The sequence below is a fragment of the Entelurus aequoreus genome, linkage group LG10 (assembly GCF_033978785.1).
Source record: "Entelurus aequoreus isolate RoL-2023_Sb linkage group LG10, RoL_Eaeq_v1.1, whole genome shotgun sequence".
In the NCBI taxonomy this organism is placed as follows: domain Eukaryota; kingdom Metazoa; phylum Chordata; class Actinopteri; order Syngnathiformes; family Syngnathidae; genus Entelurus; species Entelurus aequoreus.
In genome coordinates this window covers 43,744,052-43,757,560 of record NC_084740.1, presented here as the reverse complement: position 1 = coordinate 43,757,560, position 13,509 = coordinate 43,744,052, and the positions used below count along the sequence as shown (strand labels likewise).

General features: G+C 35.8%; 1 protein-coding gene across 1 annotated transcript in view; it reads right to left on the bottom strand.

Annotated features, from left to right (window-relative positions):
* Nucleotides 1-13,509, bottom strand: part of LOC133659155 (uncharacterized) — a 34,176-nt gene that overhangs the window by 128 nt on the left and 20,539 nt on the right. The window contains exon 3 of the mRNA XM_062061890.1: nt 4-97. Within this exon, the coding sequence (XP_061917874.1) occupies nt 4-97 (94 nt within the window). The remainder of the gene's footprint in view (nt 1-3; nt 98-13,509) is intronic.

The following is a 13,509-nucleotide window of genomic DNA, read 5'->3' as shown; positions in this document are numbered from 1 at the left end:
CACCTGATGCGAGCGATCCTCCTCGCTGTGTGCAAAGTGCCAATATAGGCACCAGGAAGCTGTGCAGGACATCCACTTATTGTGCTGGGAGACAACACTGGCATGGAAACAGGAGTTCAGAACATCCCAGACATCAAAGCATTGAACGGTTTTCCCCAAAGCGCAACGAGGAAAACAAATAATGACCTAATGCAGGGGTTCTTAACCTTTTGGACCTCGGGGCCAAACGTTTCCACTACATTAGGGACCCATCCAGCAGGCACAAGACATTGAAACAACATCAACAACTTGTTGAATGAGGTCCTAAAGTTAAGCAAGTCAAACATAACATTGAAACAACATGCTTTTTGACAACGTTTAATCAATGTCAGGTTCTGACGTTGATTTGACCATTGAATTTTGGTCATTTTCCAAACAATATTCTACAACACAAATACAACATTTAAACAACATGCTTTTTGATGACGTTTAATCAATGTTGGGTTCTGACGTGGGATTGACACGCAGTGGACATCGGGGGCGGTACCTCTGGACTGGCAGACCGGGGTGGTGGTTCCTCTCTTTAAGAAGGGGAACCGGAGGGTGTGTTCTAACTATTGTGGGATCACACTCCTCAGTCTTCCTGGTAAGGTCTATTCAGGGGTACTGGAGAGGAGGCTACGCCGGATAGTCGAACCTCGGATTTAGGAGGAACAGTGTGGTTTTCGTCCTGGTCGTGGAACTGTGGACCAGCTCTATACTCTCGGCAGGTTCCTTGAGGGTGCATGGGAGTTTGCCCAACCAGTCTACATGTGTTTTGGACTTGGAGAAGGCATTCCACCGTGTCCCTGGGGAAGTCCTGTGGGGAGTGCTCAGAGAGTATGGGGTATCGGACTGTCTGATTGTGGCGGTCCGCTCCCTGTATGATCAGTGTCAGAGCTTGGTCCGCATTGCCGGCAGTAAGTCGGACACGTTTCCAGTGAGGGTTGGACTCTGCCAAGGCTGCCCTTTGTCACCCATTCTGTTCATAACTTTTATGGACAGAATTTCTAGGTGCAGTCAAGGCGTTGAGGGGATCTGGTTTGGTGGCTGCAGGATTAGGTCTCTGCTTTTTGCAGATGATGTGGTCCTGATGGCTTCATCTGGCCAGGATCTTTAGCTCTCACTGGATCGGTTCGCAGCTGAGTGTGAAGCGACTGGGATGAGAATCAGCACCTCCAAGTCCGAGTCCATGGTTCTCGCCCGGAAAAGGGTGGAGTGCCATCTCCGGGTTGCGGGGGAGACCCTGCCCCAAGTGGAGGAGTTCAAGTACCTTGGAGTCTTGTTCACGAGTGAGGGAAGAGTGGATGGTGAGATCGACAGGCGGATCGGTGCGGCGTCTTCAGTAATGCGGACGCTGTATCGATCTGTTGTGGTGAAGAAGGAGCTGAGCCGGAAGGCAAAGCTCTCAATTTACCGGTCGATCTACGTTCCCATCCTCACTTATGGTCATGAGCTTTGGGTTATGACTGAAAGGACAAGATTACGGGTACAAGCGGCCCAAATGAGTTTCCTCCGCTGGGTGGCGGGGCTCTCCCTTAGAGATAGGGTGAGAAGCTCTGCCATCCGGGGGGAGCTCAAAGTAAAGCCGCTGCTCCTCCACATCAAGAGGAGCCAGGTGAGGTTGTTTGGCATCTGGTCAGGATGCCACCCGAACGCCTCCCTAGGGAGGTGTTTAGGGCACGTCCCACCGGTAGGAGGCCACGGGGAAGACCCAGGACACGTTGAGAAGACTATGTCTCCCGGCTGGCCTGGGAACGCCTCGGGATCCCCCGGGAGGAGCTGGACAAAGTGGCTGGGGAGAGGGAAGTCTGGGTTTTCCTGCTTAGGCTGCTGCCCCCGTGACCCGACCTCGGATAAGCGGAAGAAGATGGATGGATGGATGGATGGGTTCTGACGTTGATTTGACCATTGAATTTTGGTCATTTTCCAACCTATATTGTACAACAAAAATACAACGTTGAAACAACATGCTTTTTGACAACGTTTAATCAATGTTGGGTTCTGACGTTGATTTCAATCAATCAATCAATCAATGTTTATTTATATAGCCCTAAATCACAAGTGTCTCAAAGGGCTGCACAAGATTTGACCATTGAATTTTGATAATTTTCCAACCAATATTCCACAATACAAATACAACGTTGAAACAACATGCTTTTTGACAACGTTTAATCAATGTCAGGTTGTGATGTGTGTGACTATGGGGAAAATGCTTTATCAGTATCATGCGTCAAACCCTACAAAACCGTCTCATTGTAGCCATTAATCTTGACTTCCTCATTTTTTTTTAAAAGATCAGCACAAATTGTTGCATTCATTTTTGTATTGTAAGTTGTTTTATATTTTGTGCTCCTGAGTTGCTAATCAATTTAAATGCATTATTATTTATTAAGTTCATTTAGTAGAATTTGTCTGTATCAAATGGCTAAAGTCGGTCAAAAATTGTTTACAGTTAAAATAAGGATTTTTTTTCCCCAGGCAAATTCATAAAGGAGAACGGCATTTTTTAGAATTTAGCCTATCATTCACAATCCCTATGTAGTACAAGAACACATGTTTTTTATGCATTCTAAATCATAAATAAACATTATCAAAAGTCAGCTAACAGTGGGATCAATGGGAACTTCTCTATTCCGCCCCATAAAGTGCTCTAAATAACCATCCAAAAAGCGCCAACAGTACTCTATTTACATGATGTGAATATTAACAAGTATTAGCGATATTCTTATTATGAGCGCTAACGTTTTCAGCGGCGCATTGACCACAGAGAGCTAACTAGCTTATGCTGCTGTATTGACATAGTGAGCTGCTGCATGGCCTCTGAGTTGGTGAAAGTTAATTCTAGATGACAAATCATGTCTCTCACCTGGATAGTAGAAGGTTGTGGACATTAACCCACAGGTTGGACAACTTTTTAAACCCTTTGGTAGGATCATGATTAATTCTTCGTCTAAACGGGAAGATATAAACATCCCATCAGTCTTTATCTCAGTGAGAGCAGACAGTGTACAGTAAGGGATTGTTTTATTATGTTTGTTGCCTCTCATGAAGTCTGCCTGATAGTAGTCAGTGTTGTTGTTGAAGGGAAATTGTACGTTGTGATGCGTCTATGAAATTAATGCACTTCCGTATGCTTAAAATTAGCAAAATACGTAAATATGTATATTAAATGTCAGAGATTTTTGAATGTATTTATATGCGGAATCGATCGACTCCATTGTTAGCTGACTTTTTCTAACCCTTATTTATGATTTAGAATGCATTAAAAAATTTCAGAAAACAAGCAATTCCATTTTAAATCTTTTCTGTTACAGATGAAAAAAACAACGGTAATAAAATGATTCGTAGTTGTAAGTTGATCTATTTCTTTGTTTTCCTGTTAATGTGAATAAGGATACAATGCTATGCGGAGGTGTACTTATAACAATTTTTCAGACAAATGATACTAAATGTTTGGGGGGGCGTGACAAAATAGTTGATGCGTTGGATGAACACATGAACAAAGGCTGTGATACGTTCTTGTCTTAAAAAAAACCCCAAAACAAGCAACAATACCCACAATGCAATGGGCTCACTGCGTTGCCAGGCCACACGTGTTATTAAAAGTCACTTAGTTTGTTTTTGTCGCCAACTTGGCAGAAGGCAGGACGTGGACTGAAGCAAGATGTTTACTTAGGATGGACATTTGCTCTCCGCTCGACTTATTTGCATTTTAAAATAGGCTTTGCTGTACTTTTAAAAAAGGGATTATAGTAAATAAAAGCAGACTTGGTTTAGGAATGAATATGTGGAGCAGGAGTCACACCTGAGACTTTGTATGACTGGATGGATTTTACGAGTATTACTCGCAGCTTTACGCTGCTAAATTAATAAGGCCAACAGTTTTGTACATGGAAAAAATGTACTTTGAAAGGAAAGATTAAGTTCTGATATGACATTTTTAAAACTACACCAGCATATTAATCAAAAGAAAAATAAGTGCACGCAATTTTTTTCAGGTTGAATATAATTCTGATTTACTTTTTTGAATACATGTTTTATTTTTATTTTTCACTTCTGCATATTTTGATATTTGAGCTTCAGTTTTAAGTAAAAACAGAATAAAACCAATATTTCACAACACAAATACAATGTTGAAACAACATACTTTTTGACAACGTTTATTCAATGTTGGGTTGTGATGTTGATTTGACCATTAAGTATTGGTCATTTCCCAACCAACAATGTGCATCCAACGTTGGACATCAACTTTGTTTCAAGTAACAAATACAACTATTTTGCAACGTTGTTTCAAAGTCAGTTTTAATTGTACAATTAATCAATGTTGTATCAACATCTTGTGCCTGCTGGGTGCCCCCACTCTGACGCTCCTTTATGACATCATCACTGGTCGACTGCTGTTCTTTGCTAACTAACAGAGTTACACTGCAAATCGCAAAAATGTTGTCGATAAAATCCTTCTCGTGAGCAGGAATTTTATCCACAACATTTTTAAGTTTGTGCAACATTTTTGAGTTTGTGCAACATTTTTGAGTTTGTGCAACATTTTTGAGTTCATGCAATATTTTTGAGTTTGTGCAACATTTTTAAGTTCGTGCAACATTTTTAAGTTCATGCAACATTTTTGAGTTCATGCAATATTTTTGAGTTTGTGCAACATTCTTAAGTTCATGCAACATTTTTGATTTTGTGCAACATTTTTAAGTTTAAACAACATTTTTGAGTTTGTGCAATATTTTTAAGTTTATGCAACATTTTTGAGTTTGTGCAACATTTTTAAGTTTGTGCAACATTTTAGATTTTGTGCAACATTTTTAAGTTCATGCAACATTTTTGATTTTGTGCAACATTTTTAAGTTCATGCAACATTTTTGATTTTGTGCAACATTTTTTAGTTTGTGCAACATTTTTGATTTTGTGCAACATTTTTAAGTTTGTGCAACATTTTAGATTTTGTGCAACATTTTTAAGTTCATGCAACATTTTTGAGTTTGTGCAACATTTTTGAGTTTGTGCAACATTTTTAAGTTCATGCAACATTTTTGATTTTGTGCAACATTTTTGAGTTTGTGCAACATTTTTGATTTTGTGCAACATTTTTAAGTTTGTGCAACATTTTAGATTTTGTGCAACATTTTTAAGTTCATGCAACATTTTTGAGTTTGTGCAACATTTTTGATTTTGTGAAACATTCTTAAGTTCATGCAACATTTTTGATTTTGTGCAACATTTTTAAAGGGAAACTTCGGTTTTTTTCAACCTGGGCCCTGTTTTCATAATTTTTTCTGTATATGTGAGTGCTGGATAAAACATTTTTTGAGGTCGCGCCAGTATTGAGCAGGGCAGGCAGCCTCCAGCCCAGCTAACGCTCGTACACAGGGCAACTGGCTCTCGTCAAAATTCGGCCTATAAACATGCATTTTTTTCACACTGACAGGCTCAGATAGTTACAATGAGTGTCCGACAACATACTAGAAAGGAGAAATTAACGTATGTCTCTACCTTTAGCTGGAGATCGCTGTTTGTTGTGAGCTGTGTCCAAATCTCACCACGCTACAAATCTCGTTCCGAAATCTCGCGATAACTCGCGACAAAACACCGGTGGAAAAACAGTTACCTGACTGAGGTGAAGAGAGATGACTGAAGTGATTTTCTGTTGGATTACCGAAGACTGTTATTTTAGTTTTATAGAAAAGTTTGTTTGTTTGTCTGTCATGGCTGTTTTTCCACCGGTGTTTTGTCGCGAGTTATCGCGAGATTTCGGAACGAGATTTGTAGCGTGGTGAGATTTGGACACAGCTCACAACAAACAGCGATCTCCAGCTAAAGGTAGAGACATACGTTAATTTCTCCTTTCTAGTATGTTGTCGGACACTCATTGTAACTATCTGAGCCTGTCAGTGTGAAAAAAATGCATGTTTATAGGCCGAATTTTGACGAGAGCCAGTTGCCCTGTGTACGAGCGTTAGCTGGGCTGGAGGCTGCCTGCCCTGCTCAATACTGGCGCGACCTCAAAAAATGTTTTATCCAGCACTCACATATACAGAAAAAATTATGAAAACAGGGCCCAGGTTGAAAAAAACCGAAGTTTCCCTTTAAGTTTAAACAACATTTTTGAGTTTGTGCAACATTTTAGATTTTGTGCAACATTTTTAAGTTCATGCAACATTTTTGAGTTTGTGCAACATTTTTGATTTTGTGCAACATTCTTAAGCTCATGCAACATTTTTGATTTTGTGCAACATTTTTAAGTTTAAACAACATTTTTGAGTTTGTGCAACATTTTTAAGTTTATGCAACATTTTTGAGTTTGTGCAACATTTTTAAGTTTGTGCAACATTTTAGATTTTGTGCAACATTTTTAAGTTTGTGCAACATTTTAGATTTTGTGCAACATTTTTAAGTTCATGCAACATTTTTGAGTTTGTGCAACATTTTTGAGTTTGTGAAACATTTTAGATTTTGTGCAACATTTTTAAGTTCATGCAACATTTTTGAGTTTGTGCAACATTTTTGAGTTTGTGAAACATTTTTAAGTTTATGCAACATTTTTGAGTTTGTACAACATTTTTGAGTTTGTGCAACATTTTTGATTTTGTGCAACATTTTTAAGTTTAAACAACATTTTTGAGTTTGTGCAACATTTTTAAGTTTATGCAACATTTTTGAGTTTGTGCAACATTTTTAAGTTTGTGCAACATTTTTGATTTTGTGAAACATTCTTAAGTTCATGCAACATTTTTGATTTTGTGCAACATTTTTAAGTTTAAACAACATTTTTGAGTTTGTGCAACATTTTAGATTTTGTGCAACATTTTTAAGTTCATGCAACATTTTTGAGTTTGTGCAACATTTTTGATTTTGTGCAACATTCTTAAGCTCATGCAACATTTTTGATTTTGTGCAACATTTTTAAGTTTAAACAACATTTTTGAGTTTGTGCAACATTTTTAAGTTTATGCAACATTTTTGAGTTTGTGCAACATTTTTAAGTTTGTGCAACATTTTAGATTTTGTGCAACATTTTTAAGTTCATGCAACATTTTTGAGTTTGTGCAACATTTTTGAGTTTGTGAAACATTTTAGATTTTGTGCAACATTTTTAAGTTCATGCAACATTTTTGAGTTTGTGCAACATTTTTGAGTTTGTGAAACATTTTTAAGTTTATGCAACATTTTTGAGTTTGTACAACATTTTTGAGTTTGTGCAACATTTTTGATTTTGTGCAACATTTTTAAGTTTAAACAACATTTTTGAGTTTGTGCAACATTTTTAAGTTTATGCAACATTTTTGAGTTTGTGCAACATTTTTAAGTTTGTGCAACATTTTAGATTTTGTGCAACATTTTTAAGTTCATGCAACATTTTTGAGTTTGTGCAACATTTTTAAGTTTATGCAACATTTTTGAGTTTGTACAACATTTTTAAGTTTGTGCAACATTTTAGATTTTGTGCAACATTTTTAAGTTCATGCAACATTTTTGAGTTTGTGCAACATTTTTGATTTTGTACAACATTTATGAGTTTGTGTAACATTTTTGAGTTCATGCAACATTTTTGAGTTTGTGCAACATTTTGAAGTTTATGCAACATTTTTTAGATTGTGCAACATTTTTGAGTTCGTGCAACATTTTTGAGTTTGTACAACATTTTTGAGTTTGTGCAACATTTTTGAGTTCATGCAACATTTTTGAGTTTGTACAACATTTTTGAGTTTGTGCAACATTTTTGAGTTTGTACAACATTTTTGAGTTTGTGCAACAATTTTGAGTTTGTGCAACATTTTGAAGTTTATGCAACATTTTTTAGATTGTGCAACATTTTTGAGTTTGTACAACATTTTTGAGTTCATGCAACATTTTTGAGTTTGTGCAACATTTTGAAGTTTATGCAACATTTTTTAGATTGTGCAACATTTTTGAGTTTGTACAACATTTTTGAGTTTGTGCAACATTTTTGAGTTTGTACAACATTTTTGAGTTTGTGCAACATTTTTGAGTTCATGCAACATTTTTGAGTTTGTACAACATTTTTGAGTTTGTGCAACATTTTTGAGTTTGTACAACATTTTTGAGTTTGTGCGATATTTTTGAGTTCATGCAACATTTTTGAGTTTGTATAACATTTTTGAGTTTGTGGAACATTTTTGAGTTTGTACAACATTTTTGAGTTTGTACAACATTTTTGAGTTTGTGCAACATTTTTGGGTTTGTGCAACATTTTTGAGTTTGTACAACATTTTTAAATTTGTGCAACATTTTTGAGTTTGTGAAACATGTTTGAGTTTATAAACATTTTTGAGTTTGTACAACATTTTTGAGTTTGTACAACATTTTTGAGTTTGTGAAACATTTTTGAGTTTGTACAACATTTTTGAGTTTGTACAACATTTTTGAGTTTGTACAACATTTTTGAGTTTGTACAACATTTTTGAGTTTGTGCGTTATTTTTGAGTTCATGCAACATTTTTGAGTTTGTATAACATTTTTGAGTTTGTGGAACATTTTTGAGTTTGTACAACATTTTTGAGTTTGTACAACATTTTTGAGTTTGTACAACATTTTTGAGTTTGTGCAACATTTTTGGGTTTGTGCAACATTTTTGAGTTTGTACAACATTTTTAAATTTGTGCAACATTTTTGAGTTTGTGAAACATGTTTGAGTTTATAAACATTTTTGAGTTTGTACAACATTTTTGAGTTTGTGCAACATTTCTGAGTTTGTGAAACATTTTTGAGTTTGTACAACATTTTTGAGTTTGTACAACATTTTTGAGTTTGTACAACATTTTTGAGTTTGTGAAACATTTTTGAGTTTGTGCAACATTTTTGGGTTTGTGCAACATTTTTGAGTTTGTACAACATTTTTAAATTTGTGCAACATTTTTGAGTTTGTGAAACATTTTTGAGTTTGTACAACATTTTTGAGTTTTTACAACATTTTTGAGTTTGTGAAACATTTTTGAGTTTGTGCAACATTTTTGGGTTTGTGCAACATTTTTGAGTTTGTACAACATTTTTAAATTTGTGCAACATTTTTGAGTTTGTGAAACATTTTTGAGTTTATAAACATTTTTGAGTTTGTACAACATTTTTGAGTTTGTCAACATTTTTGAGTTTGTGCAACATTTCCGAGTTTGTGAAACATTTTTAAGTTTATGCGACATTTTTGAGTTTGTGAAACATTTGAGTTTGTGGAGTTTTGTCAGTAATTTGGCTCCGTAGTTACCAGTGTCAACTGTCAAGTTTGGTAGCGCCATCTTGTTCTTTGGCGGCTGTTTCTTTGCACAGGTCCTGGCGCTCGTCCCCACCAAGACCGTTGATACCACACCACCTAAGCCGCGCTCACCCTTTAGAGCACAGCTGGCGCTAAAATCTACAGAACATAGTTCTTTTCAGGTTTCTCTGTTTACATTTTTACACTATTTTCTTACACTTTATGAAGCATTTCTTACATATTCTTTATTTTTAAGAGCTTATTGTTGAGTGTTCAATGTGATTTGACTATTTTGTTTCCTTTCTGCCTTGATAGCTGAAGGATTATAATCAGAGGAAGGTTACATTTGATATTAAACATTTACTATGTTTTTCTCCTGGTCCTTAGTTTCCATTAAAAACTATCAATATTAATGATATCGACCGATATAAAATTTTGTATCGTGATACAGTTTTCAGGCCTCTAGCTCTCTTTTCCGTGGCAGCCAAAGAGAATGGAGTGACGTCCGTCAAAGACATTGGTGAACATTAACCAGGCCCAGCAGAGAACAGGTTATATAAGGTGTGTGTGTGTGTGTGTGTGTGTGTGTGTGTGTGTGTGTGTGTGTGTGTGTGTGTGTGTGTGTGTGTGTGTGTGTGTGTGTGTGTGTGTGTGTGTGTGATAGGGGGTCACACTAACATTCCTCAGCACTCCTCCCAGTCAGCTATTCATCTTCACATGCTTATCTTTGTCAAGAGCCACATGTTGCTCTCCGGCTGAATCACAGAGGTCAGGACGAAGGTCAGCTTCATCGCGCCACTTCCTGGTTAGAGATGCAGCCCCCGCCCCCACGGCCCACCCCTCCCTTCCATGTTTACTGAAAGTCTTGCTTTCATTTGCTGACATTCCCTTATCCGTCCCTTTGACTTCCTGGAACAATGTGGTGTCAGAGAGGTGACTCCATTGCTGGATTGTTAGGCAACTGACCAGGACATGCAACAATATCAAGTATCTGTTGCTCAGTTGCAATACACTTTCTCACCACTTGTGGCAGTAATGCATCTGTCAGTTGACAATCTCAAAGAAAAGAAGTCATGGCCAAGTTTCTTAAGTAATGATTGATAATGACTAGGGGTGTAACGGTACGTGTATTTGTATTGAACCGTTTCGGTACGGGGGGTTCCGTTCGGAGGTGTACCGAACGAGTTTCCACACGGACATATTAAGTAGCCGCCTCCGCTTCCTTCTGCCTCTGTTTCTGTCAGGACTCTACACAGCACCCAGCATTGTCCCACCCACACAACCATCTGATTGGTTGCACACAGAGCGGTAACAGCCAATCAGCAGTGCGTATTCAGAGCGCATGTAGTCAGTGCTTAGCGTTTAGCAGGTAATCATCAGGCCGCGGACTCTCCCCAAATGATAATAAACACCTCCCAGTCAACTACTAGTAACATCACTATGAGCCCGTTGACCTTGTAGAAATATAAAAGGCAGCTCAGCTCGCTCGCAGTCCTGGCTTGAGGTGAAGGCTAATTCGCTTTTAGCATAACGTTAGCTCATTTTGCGGTGTGTGTGTGTGTTATGGACAGCAAAGCCCTGTCTGTCTGTTATTTCACTTGACCTTTTTCTGTGTTGATTGAGCTGTGTTGAAGCAGCAAAAAAGGACATTATGTTAAATGAAGAGTTTCTGTCTCTGATAGTTGATATAATAATGTAAGTGCATCATTAAGCCTACATGAACTCCATGGTGTTCAGGGATGAATAGTCTCTCCTATTGCTATTGTACTATTTTTTCAGCTATAGTTACATGAATCATTAGTAATGCAGCAGTCTAGTTTTGAATGGCAGGGTCCCTGCTATCATAAAAATATAACATTTACATAATAAAAATCAACTACAGGCTTCCCAAATGCTGTAATAAATTAAGCATGACGAGTTGACTTGAAACTGTTTAATGTTGCACTTTTTATACGTAGAAGAAAAGTTTTGTCATTGTATTTAATCTGAGCAACAACTTGAGGCAGTTTAATGTTGATTAACGTGGGCAGAATTATTATAGTGTTCCCAATGTTAAAAGGATAAAGCCATTGTTTACAAATTTGGTAAATAAATAACCCAAAAATTTATATTTTGTTTTCAGATGTGTGAACATGATTGCACAAGGGTTTTCTAATCATCAATTAGCCTTCTGAGCCAATGAGCAAACACATTGTACCATTAGAACACTGGAGTGATAGTTGCTGGAAATGGGCCTCTATACACCTATGTAGATATTGCACCAAAAAGCAGACATTTGCAGCTAGAATAGTCATTTACCACATTAGCAATGTATAGAGTGTATTTCTTTAAAATTAAGACTAGTTTAAAGTTATCTTCATTGAAAAATAAGGACATTTCAATGTGACCCCAAACTTTTGAACGGTAGTGTATGTATGTCCATATGTGTATTAATATGTATGTCCATATGCATATATACATATGTGTATTAATATGTATATATATATATATATATATTGTAATTATGAATCAATTTATAATCAAGATGAATGAGAATTGCGATTCGAATGTGAATATTTTTTTTGTTTTTGTATGTTTGTATGTGTATATATTAGGGGTGTAACGGTACACACAAATGTCGGTTCGGTACATACCTCGGTTTAGTGGTCACGGTTCGGTTCATTTTTGGTACAGTAAGAAAACAACAAAATATACGTTTTTTTGGGTTATTTAATCGGCAAAATCTTCCACCAAAAATATTTTTCTTAGTGTAATATTTGATGTGAAGTAATGGGAACCTTGCATAGGTCAATAATTCATAATAACGTTGATTTTGATTCAATATTATGTTTTGAGTAATGACAGTTTGAAAGAAACAGCTTTGTTTTATTAGTCAACATTGCAACTTTTTCTAAATTACATTTAACCTTTAAGCTTTTTTATTTCACTTTTGTTATGTTTTTGTTTATTTTAATAGTATTTTTAGAATGTGCCGTGGGCCTTTAAAACATTAGCTGTGGGCCGCAAATGGCACACTTGACACCCCTGCTATAGATAATAAAACATTAAATGTGATAAATCTATGGATAAAAAGCTTTTATTTTCTCAATCCATCAGCTGCCGTGACTGAGAGTTAATGTGAGGAAACATGCAGCAGGCGATGTGTCGTGAACATTGTCACAACTTGTTTATAAAGTCTTTACTTTGTTTACTGGGATGTTCACTCCGCCTTTATTTATCTGCTAACTGTATCAGTGTTCTAATAACATCAATACTGGCTCAAATGTTTTGTTATCTCATCCAATTGAACACAGGCTGTGAAGATTGTGTGTAGATCTCATACATGAACACTATTTTTATCTATATGGACAAAAAGGTGCAGTTACGTCTTATGGCCATCAGGTGCCATCTTTCAACATTCTTATATATATATATATGTGTGTGTATATATATATATATTAGGGCTGCAACAACTAATCGATTAAATCGATTATTAAAATAGTTGCCGATTAATTTAGTCATCGATTCGTTGGATCTATGCTATGCGCAGAGTTTTTTTTTGTTTTTTGTTTTTTAATTAAAAAAAATATATATATATTTTATTTTTTTTAACTTAACCTTTATTTATAAACTGCAACATTTACAAACAGCTGAGAAACAATAATCAAAATAAGTATGGTGCCAGTATGCTGTTTTTTTCCAATAAAATACTGGATAGGATAGAAATGTAGTTTGTCTCTTTTATCCGATTATTAATCGAAGTAATAATCGACAGATTAATCGATTATCAAATGAATCGTTAGTTGCAGCCCTTATATATATATATATATATATATATATATATATATATATATATATATATATATATATATATATATATATATATATATATATATATATATGTGTGTGTGTGTATATATATATATACAGGTATATATATATATATATATATATATGTGTGTGTGTGTGTATATATATATATACAGGTATATATATATATATATATATATATATATATGTGAGTATATGTATCTATATTAGGGCTGCAACAACTAATCGATTAAATCGATTATTAAAACATCGATTCGTTGGATCTATGCTATGTGCATGCGCAGTTGTTTTTTGTTTTTGTTTTTTAATTAAAAATTTGTTGTTGTTTTTTTTATTTTTTGTTTTTTTTACTTAACCTTTATTTATAAACTGCAACATTTACAAACAGCTGAGAAACAATAATCAAAATAAGTATGGTGCCAGTATGCTGGGTTTTTTCAATAAAATACTGGATAGGATAG